The 27,809-nt window shown below is 32.6% G+C and overlaps 2 protein-coding genes across 3 annotated transcripts in view; one reads left to right on the top strand and one right to left on the bottom strand.

Moving 5' to 3' along the window:
- Positions 1 to 843: 843 nt before the first annotated feature.
- On the bottom strand, positions 844 to 2,167 carry Samtor (S-adenosylmethionine sensor upstream of TORC1). Its single transcript, XM_072524262.1, has one exon. The coding sequence runs from the start codon at positions 1,997 to 1,999 to the stop codon at positions 1,028 to 1,030; it is 972 nt and encodes a 323-aa protein (XP_072380363.1). The 5' UTR covers positions 2,000 to 2,167; the 3' UTR covers positions 844 to 1,027.
- Positions 2,168 to 2,598: 431 nt separating this feature from the next.
- Positions 2,599 to 27,809, top strand: part of vib (phosphatidylinositol transfer protein vib) — a 76,742-nt gene continuing 51,531 nt past the window's right edge. For both annotated transcript variants that reach the window (XM_072525543.1, XM_072525542.1), the window contains exons 1-2: positions 2,599 to 2,723; positions 3,056 to 3,086. In XM_072525543.1, the coding sequence (XP_072381644.1) occupies positions 2,707 to 2,723; positions 3,056 to 3,086 (48 nt within the window). In that variant the 5' untranslated portion in view covers positions 2,599 to 2,706. The remainder of the gene's footprint in view (positions 2,724 to 3,055; positions 3,087 to 27,809) is intronic.

Below are 27,809 nucleotides of genomic sequence, written 5' to 3'. Positions count from 1 at the left end.
AGGGGTTGAGGCAGGAGTTTGATCGGCGCTTATCGTCGATGTTCGGTGGGCAACTTCGTCGTGGACCATTTGAGGTGGTCCGTTGATAAAAATGGCACATGCATCCAAAAACGGAGCGATTACTTTGAGAATTGTTTGGACTTTCTTTAGTAAAAAACGCTTGTAGGTTGGCTGTGGCTAATTCCTCACCTTTTTTCGAATATTTTCCAGTACTTTCATATGTTATTTCTTGCTTCTTCATTATTTTCTGTTCATAGTCCTGTTTTAAGTTTTTTTCTATAGGTAATCTTCGCATTATATGGTTTTGTATGCTTTGTCACATCGTTTACTACCCCTTTTCTTCTTAACATTTATGTCATTTTGAGGACAATTATTTTAGATTGGTTTGGTCCTCTATTGGTGTATTTATAATCCTGTAGTTGAAGTCTTCCTCTAATTATTATCTTGCATTATCTCACTGTATGCTTTGAAGTCAACTACAACACTCTTGATCTTTTTGTCTACTGTGAACTCTGTTCCAATTATATATTTATTTAAGTGACAGCTTTATTAGAATGCATATTCAATATTTAAAATTATTAGAAGCCCTAAAATTTTATTGACAAAACAAATGTGTACACCTGTAAGCAACAATGTGCTGCACTCTCAAAAAAAAAAATGAAGAATATTCTTGGCACAATTTTTATAATTTCAAAGAAGTAACAATCAGGTTATATTTTTTCTTTCACAGCGTTTTTTCTCACTTACTGCCTCTCTCAGACACTACATTTGGTAACAGTGTTCCAATGACAAAAAATTAAAGCCTAGTATATTAAGAGGAAATATGATTAAAAAAACAGTTACTTCTTAAAATTTGTTTATTAAAATTATCAGTACATGATAAATTCGATATTTTTTGCATTTCTCTTGATGTTATTTAAAATTTGTTTGTCATTATTAAGTGCTTCATCCTATAGTAAAACATTTTAAAAGTATGAGTTGCCTTGCTTGTAAATTTGTGTTTCTTTCTTTTTCTGTTTTAACCATTCTAATCAAAAGTATCACAAAATGGTAGTTCATTACTTAAAGTCACTATATCTTCTACTGTAAGTTCTTTTACATTATTAAAACTCTCTGACTGTTGTGGTTTCTTTTTAAAATCTTGTGGAATATAAATTTCATCAAAAGCTTGTTCTGCTTTGTGAATTTCAGCCCATCTTTGGGTAATACCTTTTACAGGAACTTTGCGAAATACCATACAGTGAATGTGTTTCAACTTCTCATACTTTATTCTTGAAAATCCCATGTTGGCTAAAACAAACCTCCACGATTTTATATATTTTGCATTCGACCCTACATGATTTGAATCTGGTGTGATTATTATTAAAATACCTTCTGGGGTCAGAAGTTCATAGGCTTTTTCACAACACAACTTTCTTTGTGGTGGAGAAGGTAAGTATTCTAAAAATAAACTGAATACTATAATGTCAAAATAGTCTTTTGGGAGTACTGTAATTTCATTATTTTCTGAATTTAATTTCTGATCAGCTTTAACATTAATAAAATCACATTTGAAAACACTGTTTAAAGCAGGTGCAATATCTACAGCTGTAACAAGAAACTCTTCAAAAACCTGAAATGGATTATAACAACTACCAACATCAAGTAAATTCCATCTGTTTTTTGCAATAGTTTGAAAGCTATTACATACATTTACATTTAGTTTTTTCATTATGTCCATCTCTTTATTTCGAAGTACTAAAACATCTTTATTAAAGTAATCCAAACAAGCTCTATACACCCAGGAAATTCTTGAAATATTTTCACCATCTTTAGAAGAGTTCTGCCAATGATTGGTAGCTAGTTCTTTCATGGCTGCTGCATACTGTTTTAACTTTTCTGTATTTTGGCAATGTTGGTTCCATGCAGCTTCAACTCCAATCAACTTTGATTTTTCTCGAAGTTCCTCATGTACATTTTTGACAAAATTTGCCAATTCGATATGTTCCTTTAAAACCATACTTGTGACATTAACATCAACAGGTTGTAAAATATTGAGCGCACTTACTTGTGGTTAATATACATGGTATATATACATGGTTAATAAATTGATTCATAAAATGCAATAACTATATTTTTATAGGGTTGTTATTGTTATCACTTTGGTTAAATTTTGAATTTTTGACATATTTATCTTTTATCTGGTGGCAGCAGGTTGGCCAAATTTTATCAAACAAACAAACAAAATAATTTTAACTTTTTGAAGTATTTATAGTAGCTATTAATTTTTTAATTATTGTAGTAAAAATTATACGATTATTATACCTATTTCAAAATAGTTCACTTTAATTATAAGGACTGTTTCTTTTATATATTAAAAAATTCACTTTGGACATTGGTAATTATAGAATTTATTTATAATTCTATGGTACACAGGTCAATCATTCTTTTTTTAATTTCTATGCATAAATTTCTATGCATAAATTTCTATAATTATTCGCAATTAATAATTCCAAACATTTGAACATTTATGGAAGATTGACAATAGTATGTATTTTGAAAAGTATGGATTCTGACACGTTGAGACGATGACAAATGTAGAAATTGACGTCACACCATTGCGTCACCGAGCTTGCGCCGGTCCACTCGTTTCAAGTAGTGATTCATTAGTCAGTGTGTGCCAGGAAATTTTGTATGTTTAATAGCTAAAATTGCAGCAAAGAAAACATGCTGATTAAAGAATAGTGAGTACAATAAATATTATTAACCTACAGGAGTTATTTGATGCCCGGAATAAAGAATTTTAAGTTATAAAACGAGAGGTTGTCAGGAGGGATTTTAACCCTGCACAAGTGTCACTTTTATCAATTTTTTGGGTGTCAGATTTCTGCAAACCTCGTATGTAACCTTAGAACTCCGAAATTCGTTTAGAACCTTGTATATCCTCAAATGCAAGTGTCTTTGTCATTAATTATAATGTAGTTGAACAATTTTTATTATAAGACCTTGGATTATTGGGATGGCATTGCATAAATTTGATTTCTGATATACTAATTACCATTTTCCTAATTTTCAGCCGTGTGACCCTACCCCTAACCGTAGAAGAGGTAAGTTTTCATTCATTACTAGTTTATTTACTTACATAATTATTTTTAAACTAGTGAAAAAATTTTCCATTAAATAGTTTAATTTTATAAGAATGTCCAATTCATGTACAGATTTTTAATTTTAGCTATTGCATGTAAAATTTTAAGTTAATTTCTATTAATCTGGTAATTTGCCTTAACCTTTGATCATATAATGATACTTTTGTAGAACATATCATTATAAAAACATTGAAAACCTTCAGGGAACTGATTTGATAGTAATTAATACACAGACTAAACAGTAGTTATATAGGTCCTAATAATTGCTTCAATATGTTAGTACTTCAATTTAATTATAATTAGGTATCAACACATCTCTCAAATATCTAATAAGACCAAAACAATTAGAATAAATATTTATTGTAAGTTTTTATTTCCTTTCATTTTACATTATTTATTCTGGCTATGAAAGGTAATTATTGTTTGTTTCCAGTTGTGCTTACTAGACCTTGTTATTCATTAAATATTAAAGTAATACAGTATTGACTGAATGACTGATTCTATTTATTTTTCTCATTTTAAATTTTTTATTTTACTTCTTTATCTTTCTAGCTACAAAGATTTTATTCTAAATCCCTGAACTTTTATTGAAAAATATTCAGTTGTATAATAATATGATACTGGGCATGCTTAACCCTCTAGAGATGTTTAAATTGATAACAAGTTTATAAAATTCCTCTCTGAACCCCTTTTGCATCCTAAACTGTATGTCTATATTATAACACTAAAAACTGTACTTCTTGATTACATTTATGCAAGATATGACATTGTGGTTAAACCTGTTAAATTGATTATTAAAACATCTAGAACACATGTTCATATGGAAAAAATAAAGATACCACTAAGTAGTACTTTGAAATTAAATTTAAGCCACTACTATAAAACCGAAATCTTTCCTCTACAGGATGGTTAAATGCTATTTATGGTTCATATTGTTATATGAAATGGAGACATGGACATTAAAAATACCCTCCAGTAATAAGTTGGAGGTTTTCGAAATGTGGACCTTATGAAGAATATTCCACATATGGACAGATAGGGTGAGAAACAAGAAAGTCTTAAGAAGGGCAAATACTGAGAGAGAGAGAGAGAGAGAGAGAAAAAGTCAACTTGATGAAGGTACGAAAAATTGGATACCTAGGCCTTATCCTGAGAGGAAAAAACTCTACAATCCCTCAACTAATTATCCAAGGAAAGATTGAGGGCAGGAGAGGAGTAGGTTAGCTATAGAATATAAAGAACTGGACAGGCATAAATAACACTGGTAAGCTTTTGCTTAAAAAGAAATACCACAATTGTTAGAAACAAAACCAGATATGTTAATGGAGAAGTATGGCATATGAGAAGTGACATAATACTGATAATATATTATAGAAATACTATAAAAGAAGCTAAGCAGAGTGAAAATCAAATACTTAAATATACTCATGGACAAAAATATTGAACTTTTTGGAATTTTCCAATTTTTTTTTGTCATGGACAAAATGAATAGTAGAACTGTTAAATTAGTAAATTTAGTGTAGCAAAGTGCAACTACAAGTGGTAGTTGTGTAGACCTCAATCAGAATTTGGATGTTTTAACATGAAACAATTATAAATACTTTGAGCTAATCAGAGGAAGAACTATTTAGGCGACAATTCGGACTGCCATTCTAATTACGCTCCTTCTGGATGCTCAACTAACTCAGATAATGAGGAATATAAAATCAGTTCTGAGAAAACATATACATAGTGACCAAACCCGAAGGACCTGGTACCAAAAAAATGGAATGTTACAAGAAGCTGAGGGAAACAATGAAAAGTAAAGAAACTGATAAAAAGGTCACTAAAGTTACTACATACTGTAGCTTATGCGAGGGAAAAACTGCTTTATGTTTACCATGTTTTAATTTTAAACACAATACATGAATTTTAAAACTTATACTTACTAATAATTAGCATTTGTTATTTTTATATTTTATGAAAAATATGTATTTTGTTCTCAATAAAAGTTTTGGTTTTATTATTTTATTTGAAAATATTATATGCACTTCTTAAAAATTTCAGTTTTTACTTTACCAAAAGGAATAGCCTGGTACTGATACAGTTTTCAGCAAATTTGTATATTATTTGTACTTATACAACTATTACTACACATAAATCTTTAAAAATTTACAAATAGATCACACTCACATTTCCTAAAAACTACCAGTATATTGCGACTGGTATATTTCGATACAGAATTCTATAGTACCAGTCAATTACAACTGGTAAGCATACAACATAATAATTGAATTTTTGGTAATCACAGCGCAGGTGTTAACTAAGTTTAATACAAGTATGTCACCAATTCAACACTGCGATGAAGACTAAGCAGCACAGATTGTAATTTTGTATGAGGAAGGATATACAAAAAAAGATATCGCATTGTATCTCAGGAGAAGTCAATTTATAGTTTCGAACACCTATAAGGTACTGCGAGAAGGCCTGGTCAAGGATGCTCAAAATACACAACTGCAATTGATGACTGTTTTTTGGTTCTTAATTCTATATAAAGTCGCTCATTGACATTGATGCACCTCATAAATGAGCTACTAAATGTTATACAAGTTAATGCGAGGTCAAAAACAGTTAGACAAATATTAACAGAGGAAAACTTAAAGCCTAGATGTCCTGCCAAAGTTCCTTCTTTATCTATGTCTTCTCCAAAATCATAAAGCTTGTTGTTTTACAATTTGCAAGAACACATATTCAGTGGAATATCAACAACAGGAAAATTGTTTTTTTCACTGATGAGACCAGAATCCTATTATGGAAGCCAGATGGTCGAAACCATGTCTACAGATGAATTCGAGAACAATTTGCCATCTGCAATCTCGCTCAGACCGTTACTTTTGGAGGTGGTAGCATAATATTTTGGAGAGGTATAAATTGGGAGGGATGCACCACATGTGTAGAAGTGATTGGATAAATGACTGGTGATTCTTATATTCAAAACATCCTGCAAGATCATGTTTTGCCATTATGTTGGTTACATTGGATATGATAGATTCATGTTAATGCACGATAGTGCTCGACCACATGTCACTGCCATAGTGAAAAATTATCTTGATGAGGTCCAAATTCGAAAATTGGATTGGCCACCATTTAGCCCAGATTTAAATCCAATAGAGTACATGTGAGATCAGCTAAAATGCCGCATTTAACAAAGAAATCCTGTTTCAAATATGATAGAGCAGCTTCAGCTTGCTGCACAGGATGAATGGAATGCAATTCCATAAGGATATGTCCAAAATTTAGTTGCAAGCATGCCGAGAAGGATGCAAGTAGTAATAAAAGCTAGAGGAGGGAATACTTATTGCTGATCATACACTTGTTCCAGGTAAAAAGTCATAAAAATAGCCATATTTATGTTACATTAGCATTATTTTAAATTATAAAAAAAAAATGAAAAAATTATTTTGTAATCGTGATATTAGTATTCTGCTACGAACTAGAATGTTAAAATGCTATGTATCCAGTACTTTGCTTTACGATATTGAGGCATGGACACTTAAACAGAGGAATGTTAAAAATCTTGAAAGCTTTTAGATGTGGTGCTACCGCCATATACTAAAAATAAGTTGGGTGGATAAAATTACAAATGAAGAGGTAATACGCAGAATAAATAACGATCCAGAAGTTATACTGAATATAAAAAAGAGAAAACTTGAATACTTAGGCCACCTGATGGGAGGACAAAAGTACATATTCCTACAAAATATAATGCAAGGAAAAATTCGAGGACGCAGAAATCCAGGCCGTAGAAGAATGTCCTGGATGAGAAATTTAAGAGAGTGGTTTGGCTGTACCACTAACGAATTATTCAAAACAGCAGTAAATAAAATTAGAATCGCCCTAATGATATCCAATCTCCGATAGGAGAGGCACTCAAAGAAGAAGAAGCATTACTTTTGTTTATTAAACTTTTCTTTATAATAAACGACTTAATAGATCAGCATTTATTTTCAAAAAAAAATGAGAAAATTCCAAACTATTTGATATTTTTGTCCATGAGTGTATATTGCATTGTTTATCAGTTTGATGTAACTTTTATCTTTAAAAATTCTCAATATTTGTGTATACTTCTTATCAATTTCCTTAATTATCCATTTTTATGGTGCCTAACTTTTTATTATCAAATATGAGATAGTTTCATTATTATTAATGATGTCAAGACTAGATGTAAAACTTTTTGTATAACTGTGTTAATATATTGTATTTTATGTCCATTAAGCATATAAAATCATCAAAGCAAATTCATAAAAATATGAGAAATCCATTAAAAAAGGTCACACAATTTATTTCACATAATAAAATATTTGGCAAGGGTTTTGTTTATCATATGTATATTTTACTTAAATGTTTATTTTTGTAGTAATTGTTTATAAAATTATGTATAATTTCGTACAAAGTCTTGGGTATGTTTTATTGTCAATTGTTATAAAAGTTTTTCCCAGTATTATATAAATACAAATTGTTAATAAACTTATTACAGGGTGTTGCTATATTTGACCAACAATGACTACAGAGAATTCACATTTATTGAAAAATTTATTTATTTATTAATGGAATCCATTTACAAAAGTTTTTACAAAGCTACACCTTAACAACAATAAATTTTTAAAAGGTGTCATATACCAACAAAGGTAAATGCAACAATTTTGACAGCTAAATTTTAAAAAATAGTTAATATGAAATATGCCCAGATGATGATGACAAAGTAAATTAGAAATAAATCAAAACTAAAATCGAAAAATTTTACTCCCACAATTTGTGTCATGAAGTCATGACATCCCATACATAAAATCAAATTAATTATGTTCTAATTAGAAAATTAAAACAAATTTTTTTTTAATGCATTTTAATGTAGACGCCAGATTAAAAAATATATGTTTTTTTCATCTCAGGGTTCTTAATTGTTTTCAAAGACATTACCTTTTCTTTTAATAGTGCTTGAGAAAAAGAGGAGAAGGAAATAAATAAAAGAAATCAAGTGGTGCAATAAATTCAAAATATAATGACCGAATACTTTTGTAGATTTTCATACACTTAATAAATATCTTGGATGAGAAGGACATTCGGATCATCATGAATTTATACTGGAACCAGCGTGCTCAAGTCAAGGTCGAAGACCAACTGACCGACCAAGTGAAGATCAAGCGAGGAGTAAGGCAAGGATGTGTGCTATCGCCGACTCTTTTCAATATATACTCTGAGGAGATTTTTAATGAAGCCCTCACAAACCTAGACATGGGAATCCGAGTGAACGGTGAATACATCAATAATATCCGCTACGCCGATGACACTGTGTTACTAGCAACCAGCCTAAACGATCTGCAGGCCTTACTAGTCCGAGTGCGAACTGTGAGCGTATCATACGGACTGAACCTTAATATTAAGAAAACTAAATTCATGGTTGTCAGCCGTACAAATTTAGATCCCGGGGCACTAATGGCAGGTAGCGAAGAGATCCAGAGAGTCGACAGATTCACTTACCTCGGAACTACCCTCAACGTACAATGGGACTACGCTCAAGAGATTAGATCCAGAATTGAAATGGCACAGTCTACATTTATTAACTTGAGATCCTTGCTGTGCTGCAGTGATCTCAGTTTGGGAACCACGATGCGGATAGTGAGGTGCTACGTTCTTCCAGTGTTACTATATGGAGTTGAAGCCTGGACACTGACGCAAGCCACTGAAAAACGAATCGAAGCCTTCGAGATGTGGATATACAGAAGGATACTAAAAATATCTTATGTGGACCATGTCACCAACGTTGAGGTCCTACAGCGCATGACAAAAAAAGAAGTGCTTAATTTAATTAAACAACGTAAGCTTGAGTACCTCGGCCACGTGATGCGAAACGAAGAAAAATATCGAATTCTTCAACTTGTCATGCAGGGTAAAGTATTTGGCAGAAGAGGACCGGGACGCCGTCGTATCTCGTGGTTGAAAAATCTCCGACAATGGTTTGGGATGACCTCAGCGGAGCTGTTTCGCAGAGCAGTCAACAAAACCATGATAGCCTTGATGATCGCCAACATCCGGACCGGATAAGGCACTGAAGAAGAAGAAGAATAAATATCTTATAAATAAATGTTTCCCTAAATTATTCTGTTGCATATACAATTAACCACAAAACAATTCAAATTAAATATAGTTCAATCAATGTCTCGTTTCCACAATTTGCCTCTGTATTTTTCTAAAAGGATTTACTTTAATTAGTTCCCCATCCAACAAACTCCTTCCCGGGTTCTGCTTATAAAAACAAAACTGTCAACAAACTCCTAACAATGTTTATTGCTCCTATTGGAAGGCCAAAATTCTCCTTAGCTATGCTTCGCTCCAAGAATAGTAAATTATTTTACTTACAAATACTGCAACTACAGTTTTCAACACTTTCTTTGCAAAACTTTTCGCCACAATAATTTTCCTTTCCAGAGGAACGAGAGAGTTCCAAAAAGAACGAATACCAGAAGATTGGAAGGAAGCCATTATTTGCCCATTACACAAAAAAGGACACAAAACAGAATGCAGTAATTACAGAGGAGTAGCGTTACTAAATACCGTATATAAAATCCTATCAAAATCCATAAAAGATAAGCTAGAAAAAGAAGTTGAAAATATAATAGGCGAATATCAGTGCGGATTTAGACGAGGGAAAAGCACAACGGACTAAGTATTCATAATCAGAGAATTACAAGCAGAAAGCTATGAACACAACTTACCAACGATAGCGCTATTCATCGACTTCCAGCAAGCATACGATAGAATAAAGAGGAAGGAATTAAAAGAGACCCTTGAGGAACTGGGAGTTAGCAGAAAGTTGCGTAACATGATATATCTTACTTTAGAGAATACAGAAAACAGAGTCAAAGTAAACAATCATGCATCAGACAAATTTATAGTAAACGAAGGATTAAGGCAGGGCGATCCTTTGTCATCATTACTCTTCAATTTATGCCTAGAAAAAATAATGCGAGAAGCGAAAATCAATAGAGAAGGACTCCTATATCATAAAAGACACCAAGTTTTGGCATTTGCGGATGATGTAGTTTTGCTGGCAAGAGGAAAAAAAGAGCTACAGGAGATAGTACAGAGAATAGTAAAAGCAGCAAAGAAAATGGGACTTTACATTGTAACGCTTGCCGTGCTACAATAATATTACAAGGCCAGAATCGCTCGTTGTCGAAGAGAATAGGGCGGGGTTATAGAAACTATATCGTATTTTAAATTCAAGCACAATTAGATAATATGAAATTATTATTTATTATTGGACGCCACCCCTGGTTTATCCTCGAAGGGGAAGAGCAAAAAAAAATTAAGATTTATTGAAAGTTTACAAGAAAACTATTCTTTATTATTTCTTAGTATTGAACAAAAAGAAAACATTAAAAGTTACGTTATCCCAGAGGGATTCCAAAATATTATTTTATGTTAACATTATCATAAACAAAAAATCTTTGTATCGTATTAAATTAAGAATTGGTTATAAAGAAAATGAATGTATATATATTAACCCCAAATTTCGAAATTTGTTTACATTGAAAATAATATAGTTATTTATCAACTAGGAACAATGAAGAAAATAAACCTTTAAATTAAATTAGAACACTTCACTATATTTTCATTTTTTTTTGAGTTCATAATCATTTCTGTTGTCTTGAAAGTAGGTATAATAAAAATTGGTACAACCTTAATCTGCTCTGTTTCTCTTCTTATTTAATCAGTCACCAAATTGATTCAGCTACGTACTATATCAAATCACCACCATCCTAGATAAGAGGGGTTAGGTATTCCATAAAAAGATACTGCTACTGGGCCATGATCTGGAATAACTCCATAGCAATACTATCTTGCGACGAGTATTAGAAATATAATATCAGCATTATAGCCTCTCCAATAAGGGTCTAAAAAAATAAATATCTATCTGAAATATGGACAAGAAAAGGATTTATTAACTCACCTCTGAATTGAGACCCACTTTGGAAACACGTCTTAACGGTTGGACGGTCTTAACAGAAAAGAGCGAAGCGCTGTCATGGCGCCTGAATCTGGAAATTGGGCGTGAGTGACAAGTTGAAAAATATGCTCATCTACCGGATATATTTGGGAATTACAGAAGAATCCTTGAGTCGGCCACAAGTAGGTACTTGACAGATAGATGGGGTTAGAAGTTTTATTAAAAAAAATATAATCGAAATATATAATGAGTTTCTTTTAAATCTTTTGAAACGGTTACACAGCCCTCCCCACGATTTCAACTGGGTACCAGCGTGGAATCGGACTAGGCATGGTGGCACACCATACTAACCTTTTCAAAAGTGGGAATAGATATACGGAGAGGTAAGACAAACAGAATGGACAAATGTAGCTACAATCTGGACTCACAGAATCCTTCTTTCACAACTCACGTGGGAACAATTCAAAGATTTCAGAACAAAGCGAAACAGAACGCATAGAATATTTATGACTCAACTATAAAAATGTAACCAAAAAAAATTGCATTCTCACTCTCAAAATTCATAGGGTATTTCACCTATAACCAATATCATGAACAAAGCGGAATAAAACAAAACATATCTACAAATCATTATTTGAGACCAAATGCTCGCATTCAATCGAAACAATATAATTAAGATATTATTATTTGAAATTTTATAAGTAATATAAAGCAAAACATACTAGTGTTGTCACCAAGATACAAAACAGATAATTTACTGCGTAGTCGTTATGAGACCTAACACAATAAAACACAAAAAAAAATAATGTTATCGTTTGTTCGGAAGCGTAGAGTCTTTCATCTATGACTTAATCTACGAATAACATAAGAATAATAATACAATCGTATCATTAACGCCATAAGATACAAAATACAAATGTGTCATCGTTTGTTCGGGAGCATAGAGTCTTTCATCTATGACTTAATCCACGAATAACATAAGGTAATAACGCAGCGCGTCATTATAGACACATTTAGAAATACACAAATAAAAGGAAAGAGTTACTAATAGTTCAAAATTGGGTACATTAAAGTTCTACAAAGACAAGCCTTAATAAGTTTACTGGGAAAGGTAGACATCAGAATTTCTGTAAGACACATCTATATTTAGAGACAAAAAAAAGGCTGATGTTTAGTTATTAGTATGACAACTAGAATTTGTGATAACTAACGTGTATCATCCGCCTATAATAGGGACAACATCGGTAGGTCAACTTCGGGTAGGGTTAACTTCGGGTAGGGTCAACTTCGGGTAGGGTCTAAATAATTCTAGATTACATAACTAAACAGGTATTGGAGAACTAAAAAAAGTTTCCTGACGCGGGAGGCTGTTATTCTAGATTTATTACTGAAATACAATTATGAATGGCTTATCATTCCGACGAGTCAACTAGCGGGAATCCGCTTACTTCATCCCTAGCCTTCCTCAGTGTCTGGCCATTCAGAATATAGGATGTTAGACAGCAATAATCTTTTCAAACATTATTTTGGGGGGTTTCGAATAGAGAGTCGAAATTCGAAGGTCTTCACACTAAGAGTAAAACTTAGGCAAAATGAACAGATACTATAATGAACTATCATTGGTAACTAGACAGAGGAATCTTCATATCTTTGGTATAGATACCAAAAAAATTACTTGGATTTATAAATCCGTAAAATAAGATAAATTGAATTTTGTATCCACTTGAAGACAACTAAAGGTATGTACAATTTATTGTAATATAAACTAACATAAGCATAAAAATATCACACTCTACCAAGGCATTCTAAAAATAAAATGAGATTAAATTTTGCAAACACCCTTAAAATCAATATAGGTTCTTGGTCGGGGTAGCATAAACTTAAGATCTCGATCAATACAAACTAGAGAGAGAATAATACCGAAGTAGAATAAGATAAGATAAAAATAAAATTTATGTCGAAAAGAAATACGACATATATACATATATATATATATAGACATATTGAACACAATAAATGATCAATATTATAATAATAAAAAGTAAAACAGTTCAACGAACTGGGGTGCGAGCCAAACTGAGTTGCTCTGGAGATCGACGTGCGGAGTCTCCTACACTACTTCCAGAGGCTCGTCTCTTTGCGACAACATCTGAGATACACAAAATTATTAATTGGAATAGGGATAGGTCCACTAATCCACTTGACTATAGCAGGATGCTCCCTGACTAATAGTCAACACCACCGACATAAAACAAGGGTTGTCGAGACAGCTCAAAAAAAAATTGAAACGTGTCAACTTCCTGAAGGGAAAGAAGCACTAAGGGACAGATTTGCCGAATCAAAGTAGTATTCAATGTACTAAGTACTAGGGTATCAGTGCTGTACTGACCCCACGCCAAAAAAATTTGGAAAGGAAACGAATCCTCTCCAGGATAAAGTTCGCGTTAGCGCAACTCTTCCTGTACACGGGCCACGGAGGGGTTGAATAGTCGCTGGAGAAAGTAGCAAAGATTAAGTACGCAAAGGCGTAAAGGGAATCAACTAAAAAATTAAAAATTAAGAATGGACTGAACATTTTAGAAGAAAGGTATGATGGCCAATAGTTCCATAAGAATATCCTCTGGGATTGATCACAGTGGAAAATTTCCAAGCAAGAAGACTGGCAAAAGGACAAAAGAAGAAAATAAATCCAAACCGTTAATACACAATCTTGGAGAAGAAGAAAGAAAAATGGGTATATGGCATACAAGCCACAATCGCTACACAAACAGTTTAGTTTAAAACTGATGTTTCCAAAAGAAACAAAAAAAATTGTAGGAGTCTTCCACGAAACAAAAACTTACGAAAAGACTTAAAAGGAACGGAAAAATCATTACCGTTTTCCAAAGAAATAGAAAAATATTACAGTCCATCGTTAATAATAAAAAATCATGATGTTGGATGTAACACACCATAACAATTAAAAAGGTTGAACAGTAAAACATTTTTGACACCTAATTGAATCCAATATGGTCGTCATACAAATCACAAAGAAATGTTTACCATTCTTTAGCAGAACTCTAACAGAGTCAAAATAATATAAACTTTTAATTCTCAGTGGGTCATTTAACGGTAGTACCAGAACTATTTCAATTGTTAAACAAACGTGGTCTAAACGTCGACATAAAGATAAAAGATAAATTCACAATAGGCGGCAGCGGGTTGTTTCACCTCTGTATATACAAAGAGTCACAATAGACAACAGCAAACTACTTCAACCTCACTTGTGCCATATCATGAACACAAGATAATAAATGAAAGCTTTTGAGCCTTAGCCAAAAGTCTCAAAGCAAAAAGATATATGTGGTCTAATAAACTATTAGAAGACCGCAAAAATGTCAACGACAAAAAAAGAAAGCTGCTGCTTATACAACAGTCTGACATCACACAAATAACTCAAGATACAATAATACAGGTCACGTGCCTGTACGTCCTACAGGACATCTCGAGAAAAGAAAAAGGTAAAACCACAAATAACAATAAATTCCAGTACCAAAAACATACTTCTACTACATCTGACCACACAAAGACATAAAATTAACATAACAGAAGGAGAATAACAATATTTCCGCTCTATATTCTCAACAAAGACGCCTTAGGCAGAGAGAAACGAAGTCATATCATTACTTCCTTATACATTCAAAACAAAAGAACCATGGACTGTAAAATATAGAAAGCATTTTCCTTTTCAGGAAATAAAATTTTCTTTTCAAAGTATGAAAAAGTTAAACTATGAAAAAATAAATTTTTAAAATAAACGAAAGACAAATTAAAAAGAAAATTTAACAGGTAACAGACTAAACATATTAAAAACATCCAAAGTTAAAGAACTCAACTTCATATCCTCGAAAAAAGAATATTTCGCGTAAGTATTCTACACGAATCCAGATAACACATTTTAAAATTACGTAGGGACAGCCTGTATATAGATATAATTCCCAGTTGTTTGCTACAAATTAAACCATAAATAGAATTTGCTTAATTGATTTTTCAAATAACAAGAGCCTTTCGTTTATTTAAAATAAACACAATAAAATAAACACATTGAGGAATATATTATGAGAAAGAATTGAGGACTATAATATAAAATGCTTGAACATATTAGCCGGAATAAATTCAAGGTTTCAATCAATCTAAACATTTCGAAATATGGACATAAACAAAATTCATTTCTCTAACATGGAATGTTTATTTTAGACGAGTCTGTAAATACACAAATTAATATCGTTCGCATTAAGAATACCGACAAAAAGAAATTAAGCAGTGAATGTTTACATCACATCATTCCAAATACGTTTTATTTTGATCTCAGAAAGTAGACGGAAATATTTCTACGTAATTTTACGAAGACTAAAAACGAATACATATAAATACTTTGCAGAAAAAATTCTAAACTGATTAAACAAAAATTGGGTAAAAGCAAATACACAATTTAACTAAAAAAATGGTTCAAAACATACAGACTTAATTAACCACATATACAGGGGGGTACAAAACAACTAATAATATTGAAAAAAAACTGAAGATACAGGAATATTCAAAAGCCCCACACGCTGGGCGACATTTTGTAACGAAGGTACAAATGGAGCAAATCTAATACATGCCTCACGTTGGGGGGCGCCATTTTGTAACGCTTCCGTGCTACAATAATATTACAAGGCCAGAATCGCTCGTTGTCGAAGAGAATAGGGCGGGGTTATAGAAACTATATCGTATTTTAAATTCAAGCACAATTAGATAATATGAAATTATTATTTATTATTGGACGCCACCCCTGGTTTATCCTCGAAGGGGAAGAGCAAAAAAAAATTAAGATTTATTGAAAGTTTACAAGAAAACTATTCTTTATTATTTCTTAGTATTGAACAAAAAGAAAACATTAAAAGTTACGTTATCCCAGAGGGATTCCAAAATATTATTTTATGTTAACATTATCATAAACAAAAAATCTTTGTATCGTATTAAATTAAGAATTGGTTATAAAGAAAATGAATGTATATATATTAACCCCAAATTTCGAAATTTGTTTACATTGAAAATAATATAGTTATTTATCAACTAGGAACAATGAAGAAAATAAACCTTTAAATTAAATTAGAACACTTCACTATATTTTCATTTTTTTTTGAGTTCATAATCATTTCTGTTGTCTTGAAAGTAGGTATAATAAAAATTGGTACAACCTTAATCTGCTCTGTTTCTCTTCTTATTTAATCAGTCACCAAATTGATTCAGCTACGTACTATATCAAATCACCACCATCCTAGATAAGAGGGGTTAGGTATTCCATAAAAAGATACTGCTACTGGGCCATGATCTGGAATAACTCCATAGCAATACTATCTTGCGACGAGTATTAGAAATATAATATCAGCATTATAGCCTCTCCAATAAGGGTCTAAAAAAATAAATATCTATCTGAAATATGGACAAGAAAAGGATTTATTAACTCACCTCTGAATTGAGACCCACTTTGGAAACACGTCTTAACGGTTGGACGGTCTTAACAGAAAAGAGCGAAGCGCTGTCATGGCGCCTGAATCTGGAAATTGGGCGTGAGTGACAAGTTGAAAAATATGCTCATCTACCGGATATATTTGGGAATTACAGAAGAATCCTTGAGTCGGCCACAAGTAGGTACTTGACAGATAGATGGGGTTAGAAGTTTTATTAAAAAAAATATAATCGAAATATATAATGAGTTTCTTTTAAATCTTTTGAAACGGTTACAACATAAATGAAACTAAAACAAAATGTATGCAGTGGACAGATGATCAGTTCAGGGATGGACAAAAGTTTAAAGTAGAAGTAGAAGAAAGATCATCATACGAATTCGAAATGGTAGAAAGATTTATATATCTAGGTGCAATAATATCACGTAAACCTAACATTAAAGAAGAAATACAAGCTAGAATAATGGCAGACAATAGAAGTGTACATGCTCTTAGTGGAATGTTGAAAGGCAAGTTTTTATCAAGAAAGGCAAAAATACAGCTATACAAAACAACTATACAACCAATAGTAACATACTGCAGTGAGACATGGACAATGACAAAAAATGAACAAAATTTACTGGAGATATGGGAAAGGAAAATCCCGAGGAAGATATATGGAGGAATAATAAGGGACGGTTTATGGATAAGAAGATCAAATGATGAGTTAAAGAAATTATATAATCAACCTAACATAATAGGAGTCATAAAGGCACAGAGACAGATGGCGAGGTCACCTAGAAAGGATGCCGAACACGAGGACTCCAAAAAGGGTACTAAACTACATTATAGCTTTAAAAAAGAAAAAAGGAAGACCAAAAAATAGATGGAATCGAGAGGTAGAAAAATATATGGAAGAAATTGGACTAGAAGGCCAGAAAAGAAAAATGAATAACAAGAAGTAATGGAGAAAAATCACATATCGAGCCAGAGAAGACTTCAGTACATAAAGGAAAGCGAAAACGAAGAAAGAACAAACTTTTCAAGCCAGGGGCCTCTAAGGCCTTTAGTGCTATTGTATATATACAATAAAGGAAAAAAGGATCGCCGGAAAAAGGATCTTTTCTGGCGATTCTTAGCACTGTCTGCTTCAACTCTGTTCCAACCGCTACCATAGAAAATTAATTTTGCAAACTTCTGAATTGTTTTTATGTAATTACAGCGTCATCTATGGCGAATCGAAAAAAAATTCATATAAAACTATAAAACTACTTTTTCACTTAGAATCCTAATCAATACAAAATGTGGTTTTCCATTTTATATTTCAACGTTGCCCACCGCCCCGTGCGGCAATGTGTTTGGTGCCATTCGATAGACTCTTGAAAAATATTAAACACGTTTAAATATTAGACCGTTTCCATAATTTTCCTACCGATCAGGATAAATTGTTTTTTCCCATTATAGCGCCATCTAACAATTCGAAAAAAATGTTCCTTATAAAAGTTATTTATTTTTTTATGAGGAATCCAAATCCACAATATCCACAAGATTTCAAAGTTGCCAACCTCCCCGTTGTAGGGTTTGGGGAAGGGGTTCGTATTTGTTAAAAAAAAACATATTTTTCAGTTTTTCGATCCGATTTTATATTCGTGAAAGATTCGATCGTCCCGCTTCTTTTGGCTCACCCTGCATAAAAATTTTGTAGTATAAATTTGAGTAATTTAGCCCTATTAGCTCGTGTGCTACCAATATACATTTTGTCATATGCTTGAACTTTTCTGTTGTTCCCTCATATTTTTTTTCCAGTTTATGTGTTTATACTAAATAATAGATTCATATTTTATTAAACGTCCTTGTTTGTACTTTGATTTGTAGTTTGTTTTATTCGGCGAACGTTATATCGTAATTAAATTTAAAAACACACATCCCAGTCTGGCCATGTACTACCTATAATATTATTCTATTGTATTTTATAGTATATTTTACTATTAGATTTTTTTAAATATAATAAATATACGGTTTTGATTGTTTCCTTTTTTAAATTTCATAAATATAAAACATTGTTTACAAAACCGTTTTGAATATAAAAATTACTAGTGTGTGTGTTTAATTACGAATAAATTATTCAAGGCTAGTTTATTTTTTTTTGTAGTTTTTCGTCGGTTGTTGTGTTGTTTTTTTAGCAAAAATTTCATGCGTATACAGGGATATAATATACTATAATGTATTTTATTATCAAATTCATCTTCATGTAAATCTAAACGATTTCCTCATATTTGTAAGATAAAAGTGCCAGGTAATAAGAATTCAGTGGAAATGAATGAGTGGTCATAACAAGAAGCATATTAGTACTTGCAATTCTTTATTTTTCTGATATGATATGATTATGATGATCAAAAACATACCTGTGACGAGGCAAGTCATCGTTACGATTTAAACCGTCAACTTCCTCATAAATAGTACAACAGTATCGAGAATAATAAAGAAATTCAATGAATCTGGTATCTTAAAGGATCGTTCAAGATCTGGATGATCTTGAAGTGAGACTTTAGATGTCCTATTAAACTTTTAGGAGAATCCCAAAATATCTGCATGTGAACTAGCATGAATAGGATGTCAGATCGCGAATACACGAAGAGATTAACATTTTCAAAACCAGAGGGCACATGAAGTAGAGGACGACCACGAAGGAGATGGATTGATGATGTGGAAGAATACCTACAGATTCTAAGGGTCAGAAGATAGAGGGAAGTTGCCAGGAATCGACAGGAGTGGCGACTTCTTTGTGAGTAGACCCAGATCCACAACGGATTGTCGAGCCACTTATGATGATGATGAACTGGCAAGAAATCATCTTGTATGCAGAGAATCTTTCCCTGTATTGTGAGTCTCAGAATTTCATATTTTGGTCCCCTCATCACGATTCCAGTTTTCTTTTTTGTATACTGGTGATTAGTTTCTTTACCAACCCTCTCCAGTACTTCTTTATTTGCAATTGTTCAATTCATAATATTTTTAATACTCTGCGGTATATCGAGATTTCGAAAGCCTCGATTCTTTTTTAATTGCATTTTTTTTTAAATGCCACAAGTCTCAGCTCCATGTAGTAATATTGAAAATATATAACATCGAATGGCACGTAGTCGGTTTTTCAAATTAAGGTTTCTGCACGTTCGGAGTGGCTTCATTCGTATGAATTCTGATCTAGCTATCTCTAGTACTGATATTTTTCTACTTGTTCTATCTATCACGTTACCATTTATTGTCAATATGTGGTATATATTTTGTGGTCTTTTTGTAATTAGCATACTTATATTTGTCTACACAGTCTGTGCAACACGCTACAATATGTTGCATGCACAACCAATTTTTGCAAAACTTACAGAAATGTCTTGTTTTCCGTTTTATTGCAATACCTACAGTGTCCTTTTTTATTTGGAGGGGATCTGATAGAGCTTTAGAGTTGCCGTATTTGACAACTGCAGACTGAATATATGAATGTAAACCTGACGTCGAGGCTCTGGAACCCATATGTTCTTTTATTAGCTCCATTCCCAAATTTCTTATAGATAACCTCCTTTTTTTTGGCTATATTCTGCATCTGGATTATTGAATCTAGTAATGATAAAAGCATTATTATTGCAAACTTTTAATATTCCATAAAAAGTGACTAAACGGCCACCGTTTCGTATTTCTTGAAACGTTATACGAAGAAGCCATTTTATCAACGATGCATTCACCGCATTTTGTAGAATTATAAAATAAAATTGTCTCTGGCGTACCACTAACTGGATCAACTGTGTCGTCACGATGAAAAGAAGACACCAAGAGGACATTTTTTTCTCTTCGAGGAACATTGGACAAGTCGTCATGTATTTTCTAAAAGAAAATGCAGAAGGCTGCACGGGGCGATTTTGTACGTTGGTTATAATGGCTGGCAATTGCGGCTTATTGGTTTTTAAAGTACCTACAACAGTCAATCTATGGTTTGTTAGTTCCTCTGTAGCATTGCGTACTACAATGATATATTCAAGGCCAGAATCGCTCGTTGTCGAAGAGTGTTGGGCGGGGTTTTCTTAAACATATAGAAACTATTCGTATCTTAAATTCAAGCACAATTAGATAATATGAAATTATAATTTATTATTGGACGCCACCCCTGGTTTATCCTGGAAGGGGACGAGCAAAGAAAAAATTAAGATTTATCGAAAGTTTACAAGAAAACTATACTTTATTATTTCTTAGTAATGAACAAAAAGAAAACATTAAAAGTTATGTCATCCCAAAAGGATACCAAAATACCATTTTATGTTTACATTACCATAAACAAAAAAGCTTTGTATCGTATTAAATTAAGAATTAGTTATAAAGTAAATGAATATATATATTAACCCCAAATTTCGAAATTTGTTTACATTGAAAATAATATAGGTATTTATCAACTAGGAATAATAGAGAAATTAAACCTTTAAATAAAATTAAAACACCACTATATTTTCATTCTTTGAGTTCATAATTATTTCTCGTTTTCTTGATAGAAGATATAATAAAAATTGGTACAACCTGAATCTGCTCTGTTTCTTTTCTTATTTAATTAGTCAACCAAATGAAACCATTGATTCGGCTCCATCCTATATCAATCCACCACCATCCTAGATAACAGGGGTTAGGTATTCCATAAAAAGATACCGCTACTGGGCCAGGATCTGGAATAACTCCATACCAGTATTATCTTGAGATATGTATTAGAAATATATCAGCATTATACCCTTTCCAATAAGGGTCTAAAAATAAATATCTATCTGAAATATGGACAAGAAAAGGATTTCTTAGCTCACCTCTAAATGAGACCCACTTCGGAAACACGTCTTAACGGTTGGACGTTCTTAAGAGAAAAGAGGGAGACGCTATTCTTGCGCTCTCTGAATCTGGGCGTGAGTGACAAGTTGATGAATGGGCTCATCTACCGGATATATTTGGGAATTACAGAAGAATCCTTGAGTCGGCTACCAGTACTTGACAGATAGATGGGGTTAGTAGTTTTATTAAAAAAAAAATAATCGAGATTTATAATGATTTTCTTTTAAATCTTTTGAAACGGTTACACCTCGACAGCTGGACAAGAGGTAAACCAACAGTCCACCATTACATTTCTTCCCGAACCTGATAACGGTTGACACATTCTCAGTGTAAATGCTGCAGTGGAATTATCTAATTTGTGCGGCCCAGGTGGCTGTTGTCTAGCATATATTTCCATATGATTTGTGTAGGTACGTGTAGAAGTTTCTGACATCAACGGTGGCAGTTTTATACCATACTTTTTGGGCTTATTCGGTATGTACATTCTAAAATTACATTTGCCTCGAAAAGCGAAAAGCATTTCATCCAAAGTGAAGTACTCACCTACAGAATAATAACTTTTATAATTCTTAACAAATGTGTCAAATATTTCTCTTATGTGAGCCAATTTATCGGTTCGCTTCCTTTCATCCCTAGTATTTTTATCGTCAAAGCGAATAACTCTTAGAAGAAACCTAATTCGCCTCCCTGCCATAGTCGCAATAAATATTTCGCTTCCTAATCCATCTCGCCCCCAAAATTCTTTTAAATTTTTTCGAGATCCATGATCTAGTCCTGCCAAATAAAGCAAACCAAGAAATGCTCGCATTTCCGAAATTGATGTATCTGTGACATCCCGTTTATCTTTGAAATTTATAGAAATAGATCTAACATAAAGATTCTCCTAATATACCACATAATCAACGATATTACTAAATAAAAGGTTCCATGATTCAATCGGAGTACTTGCATTTCTTCCAATACCAATAGTACATGGTACAATATTTTCTTTTCTAGTACGGACTGCTCTAGAAGGTGCATGTTTCAGCCATTTAGTTCCATCTTTACCATAGTAATATACTCGCCTGTCACCTTCTGTAGCATTCCTGTCTTCCACGTGCTGTTGTACAGCTTCTGCCTTTCTTGCTCAGAATCAGTTCCGTGGTTACTGAATATTTCTATGCCTCATCGCACGTAGACTTATCAGAATCATAAATCTCTTCGTCAATCTGAACTTCATCATACAGAGCTTGCAGACACTGTATTTTCCTTTCATAGGCATCCATATTACTAAAAAGTATTCTGAACTTGTTTTAATGTTACACCTACCTATCTGAGTCCAATAATTAAATCACTTGTAAAATACAAAAACACTATGACCGATTACATATTATAAGATATCCACGTTTATTAGCCTGACTAAAATAACCTTATACACTCTGGGCCAAAATTAACCGACCACCTTAAAAATGGGTAATTTTTGATTTCTTAATATCTCTTAAACCTGTTGTCCGATTTAAGTGATTTTTTTAATATGTTATAGCCTTATTCCTTGACAATATCTTTATAATAATATTGTTGCTAAACAGGTAAATTTTCATTGTATACCGGGTGTACGAATCAAACTGTGTTTTTTTCTTAAAGTTTGCATCACCCTGTGGAATATTCTAGCATTTGCAGAATACTGAAATTAAATCGTAACTATAGCCTCATGCTTTCTCAACATTTTGTTTTTTTGATTGATTCGCTTATGTTGGATAATATAAAAGTTAGGTGCTTTAACAACTAGACATGTTTTTTATCAATTTTTATCTCCGCGGAGGAGAAAAAAAATCTTTTTGAAAAAAAGTCATTTGTTACAGTAAAAATCCAATGAATAAAATCTTCGAAGAAAATTCAAATTAAAAATATTTTGGAAATCAAAGTCTAATTGAAAAAAAAATGGGTATCAATAATGGGTGTTGCCGCCTCTAGCCCTTAGGACTTCTTGAGGAGCCGGTTTGGCAACCCATTCATGATATCCTGGATATCAGATTGGGGGATATTGTGCCACTCCTCTACCGCAGCTGTCTTCAGCTCTTCAAAGGATGCAGGGGCTGGTACTCTTGCTCTTACCCGTCTTTTGAGGTTGTCCCAGACATGCTCAATTGATTAAGATCGGGACTGTGTGCTGGCCATGGTAGAACTTAAATCCCGACCTCATTAAGGTACTCACGGGTAGATCTTGCTGTAAGGCAACGTAAATTGTCATGCATTAGTCTGATGTTATCACCAATGAATGGTGCAAAAGGCATGACATGGTCTTGGAGAACTTCTTGCACGTATACTTGGGCATTCACACTGCCTCTACCGAACACAACAAGATCAGTACGCGCTTTCCTTTCATTTTGACGCCTATAGACACGTTGCCGTCCATCTGGACCTTTTAGGGCTATTCTGCTCTCATCTGAGAACAGTATATTCTTCCATTCCACCATAGTCCAGTTAGCATATTCTCGCGCAAAATGAAGTCTCGCCCTGCGGTGTTGTGGGAGCAGTTGTGGTGCGCGAGCTGGACGAAAAACCCTCAAGTTTATTTCTGACAGTCTTCTTCTAATCGTTTGTCTACTCACACAAATCACAAACAATAAATAAGCACTAAAATTTCAACTTAAACAATATTCGCTCACAATGATATAAAATTACAATTTTAATTGTTAATTTTAATTACAAATTGTTCAAGAATTGTTATTAACACGGAAACAGATTTGCAACAATGTCGTACAACGACTATATATCAAAAATCCTTCGATGACACAAATTTAGGAAACAAACTGTCACAGGTAATGTAAACAAAACAATAATAAAGGTGGTGGGGTTAATTTTGCTGGTGAGTTAAATCGTCTGTATTGATGAAAAACATGGCTAGTTGTTAAACTACCTAACTTTTGTATTATCCAACATAAGCGAATGAATCAAAAAACAAAATGTTGAGAAAACATGAGGCTCTAGTTAGGTTTTAATTTCAATATTTTATAAATGCTAGAATATTCCACAGGGTGATGCAAACTTTAAGAAAAAAACACAGTGTAATTCGTACACCCGGCATACAATGAAAATTTACCTGTTTAGCAACCATATTATTATAACGATATTGTCAAGGAATTAATATAAAAAGAATACAATAAGAAATACAGAAAGAATATAATAAGAAATACATATTAAAAAAATCACTTAAATCGGACAACAGGTTTAGGAGATATAAGACATCAAAAATTACCCTTTTTTAAGGTGGCCGGTTAATTTTGATCCAGAGTGTATGAGTACTTTGGGAATTACCACAACAAACACTGCTGTCTACTGTTTTTATTCCTATTTACTAACGTTCGAACGTGACTTTAATATTTACTCCACAGTCGATAGATGAAAGTACAATATTTCTAAAAGTTACATGACCACACGGCGGTGGTCTATTAGGACAAAATTATCTATATTTCAAAGCTTTTGTTATATACTTGATAAGTACTTTTTTTGGGTGCCTAAAAGGCACTGAAAAAAAACAGATATGTATATTATTTATTTATGTAAGAAATAGCCTTTTGCGCATCAACTCCTTTATGATAGACCACCGTCGTGTATCGGAATGTTAAAATTAATTAACTCTTACTATTATTTCCTCTTATCTTGTCATATCTCTAAGTATGTGTCTTAATTTAGTATAAAAAAGCTTTTTTAGGCGCTCTAGTAATGCATTTGGTTGAACAAATCTATTATCGCTACTATCAGTCATCGGAGAATCAATCGTTTTAATAGCATCACCCCATTTGGTAAGGTATTTGTTAGTTGGGATGATATCATCAATTTCCTTTTTGTTTTATTGTTGGTACAGATCTACGTTCACGTTTTAGTTGTCTTGTGTATAATGATTATTTCCAGATACAATTTTCTATTAACACTACTGACTAATCGTTAAAACTAACTAGGAATATCAAAAATATTGGTGACATGGTTAATAAAATCTATTTATATATTTTATTACGAATAGTGAATAACGTTATTATTGAAACATAAATATTTTTGTGTATAATCAAAATAGTAATGATGACATTTATTTCAATTAATATTAAAAAATATTTGGTCTATGGTTAGTTTAAAAATTTCAAAGAGTAGACCTGAATTATGTTGCCTGTCTGCTTGATTGCAATATTGGTTTGAAACGATACCAATTTTATATAAAAGCCACTAAAGTCGGTTCGCTATATTTACGCGGGTTTCGGATTAAAAATTTTATTGTAAGTACCCAGTTTTAATTACCTGCTCTTTGGGGAAATATCAACTGGTCAAATGAAATGAAAAATAATCCATAACTTTTTTTAATTAAATAATAATGGAAAATCTTTTATATAATTGACAGTATAATAAGGAGAATTACTTCATTAATGGAGTCTAATGTGGCTAATATAAACCTAATAATAATTTTATATTACACTTCACACAGAAAATATGGTCTACGTATATTTGTTCCATGGAGAGAATTTCTAATGAAAAATAAAAAAATTTAACTTGCCAACAAAAATGAAAATCAGTCATTATCATCAAAAATATCATAATCGTCATCATCATCACTGTCATCACCATTAATTGTTATTATGATTGGACTTTTTCGTTTATTTTATTTTCACGAGTCCACCAATTTTCTATTAGTTTCTCGCACTTGAATATACAGTTGCACCACACTTCTGGAGTTACAATTGAAAGTGCCTTTCGCCAAGTTTCCCGAACTGCGTCGTCGCTATAACCGTTAGGCCCGATATGGTTGTCATAATATTGTTTTGCTATTCCCCATATATATTCAATGGGATTAAACTGGCAATGATACGGTGGCAGACGTAAAACTTGATGACCGTAACTTTCAATAATCTGATCCACAACAAAGGTTTTTGGTTTTGCGTGGATATTTGCCAAGCGTAATAATTCTGATTTTAAAATATGTTGTGTAAATGGTATATGTTCCTTTGTCAACCATTCTTTAATTTTATTAACAGTCCAAGAATTCGTTGGACTTTTGTTTAATACTTCAGAATGGTAAGGTGCATTGTCTAAAGCTGGGCTTACTTAAACCTGGGAGAAGTTTTTCATGTAACCATTTTACAAACATTTCTGTGTTCATATTATCGTGATAGTCACTTGATTTTGATTTAGATGAAAATATTAAATCAGCACCTTCTATAAAACCCGATTTCCCTCCTGCATGTAAAATTATGTGTCGCTTCCCTTCTCCATCAGTATGTTTGATAGACTTTATCGTTAGATAAAGACGTTATCATCTTGCCATATTCTCTTGGTTGCACCCCTAGAAAATATCCATGTTTCGTCTAAATATATAAAATTTGCCCTTTCTTCTTTTAATTTAGAATATTTTCTTAGAAAGTTAATTCTTTTATGCACAACAGAACTTCTTTCACAAAGGGCTTTTCTGTTATCCTCCTTTTGAAATTTGAAACCCAAATTAGGTATCACTTGCCATAGACTTGTTCTGCCAATTTCGTCAAATTTTCTATCTTTTAATTCCGAGAGAATTGTATTTAAGGTCACATGTTCCTTGTTGGCTCGCATTCGATAAATGGTATCACGAATTTCAAATTTTTTTCCATCTGGAATACCTTTCGTTTTCAATGATAGGCGAGTTTTTCGGTGATCTTCTTTCGGCCGTTCATTATTGCGATTTTGTAATACTCCTCTAGTTTGGTTTCACTAATTCCTAGAGCATCACATACGCGTTGTTGAACAGACATTACCGATTTTAAAGGACCGCCATTTTCTTTTTCATCCGTAAAATCCTTATGTACACTACAAATTAGACTATCTACATCTAACACACGTCTAGGCATTTTTAAATATTTCCACCAAAAATACAATGTCAACACTGGCAAAGAATCAATTCAACTGCAATATTGTAACAAATTTATACCTACCCTAATGTTATTTTAATGTATTTTGAAATATGACCATTAATGCAGTTTTTACCTAATTTTCTGGGAAGTCGTTTACTGCAACTGGTTATCAATGAGTCATTAGCATAATTTTGTTAATCCGAAACCCGCGTAAATATAGCGAACCGACTATATACTTGAATTCGGGGAATATTAATTTTCACACAAGTCGTCAGAGACGAACTTGCCACTGAACCTCTAAAAATCATACGAAAAAGCTGAAGTTTGATAAAAATGTCAATTGGGACCGCAAAAAAGATGCAAAAAAAGTTTACCACTTGTATCCGCCGGTTTCTTCCTAAAACCTTCCCACGTAGGGTGGGAGGAACGTAAAAAATCGATTTGCCAAGATATGCCTATGCCTTAGAAAAAATATATCAAATAAAAAATGTAGCTGAGATAATTTTGGACACTA

Source organism: Diabrotica undecimpunctata, chromosome 3 (assembly GCF_040954645.1).
Source record: "Diabrotica undecimpunctata isolate CICGRU chromosome 3, icDiaUnde3, whole genome shotgun sequence".
Classification (NCBI taxonomy): Eukaryota; Metazoa; Arthropoda; class Insecta; order Coleoptera; family Chrysomelidae; genus Diabrotica; species Diabrotica undecimpunctata.
This window is presented reverse-complemented; position numbering and strand designations above follow the sequence as displayed.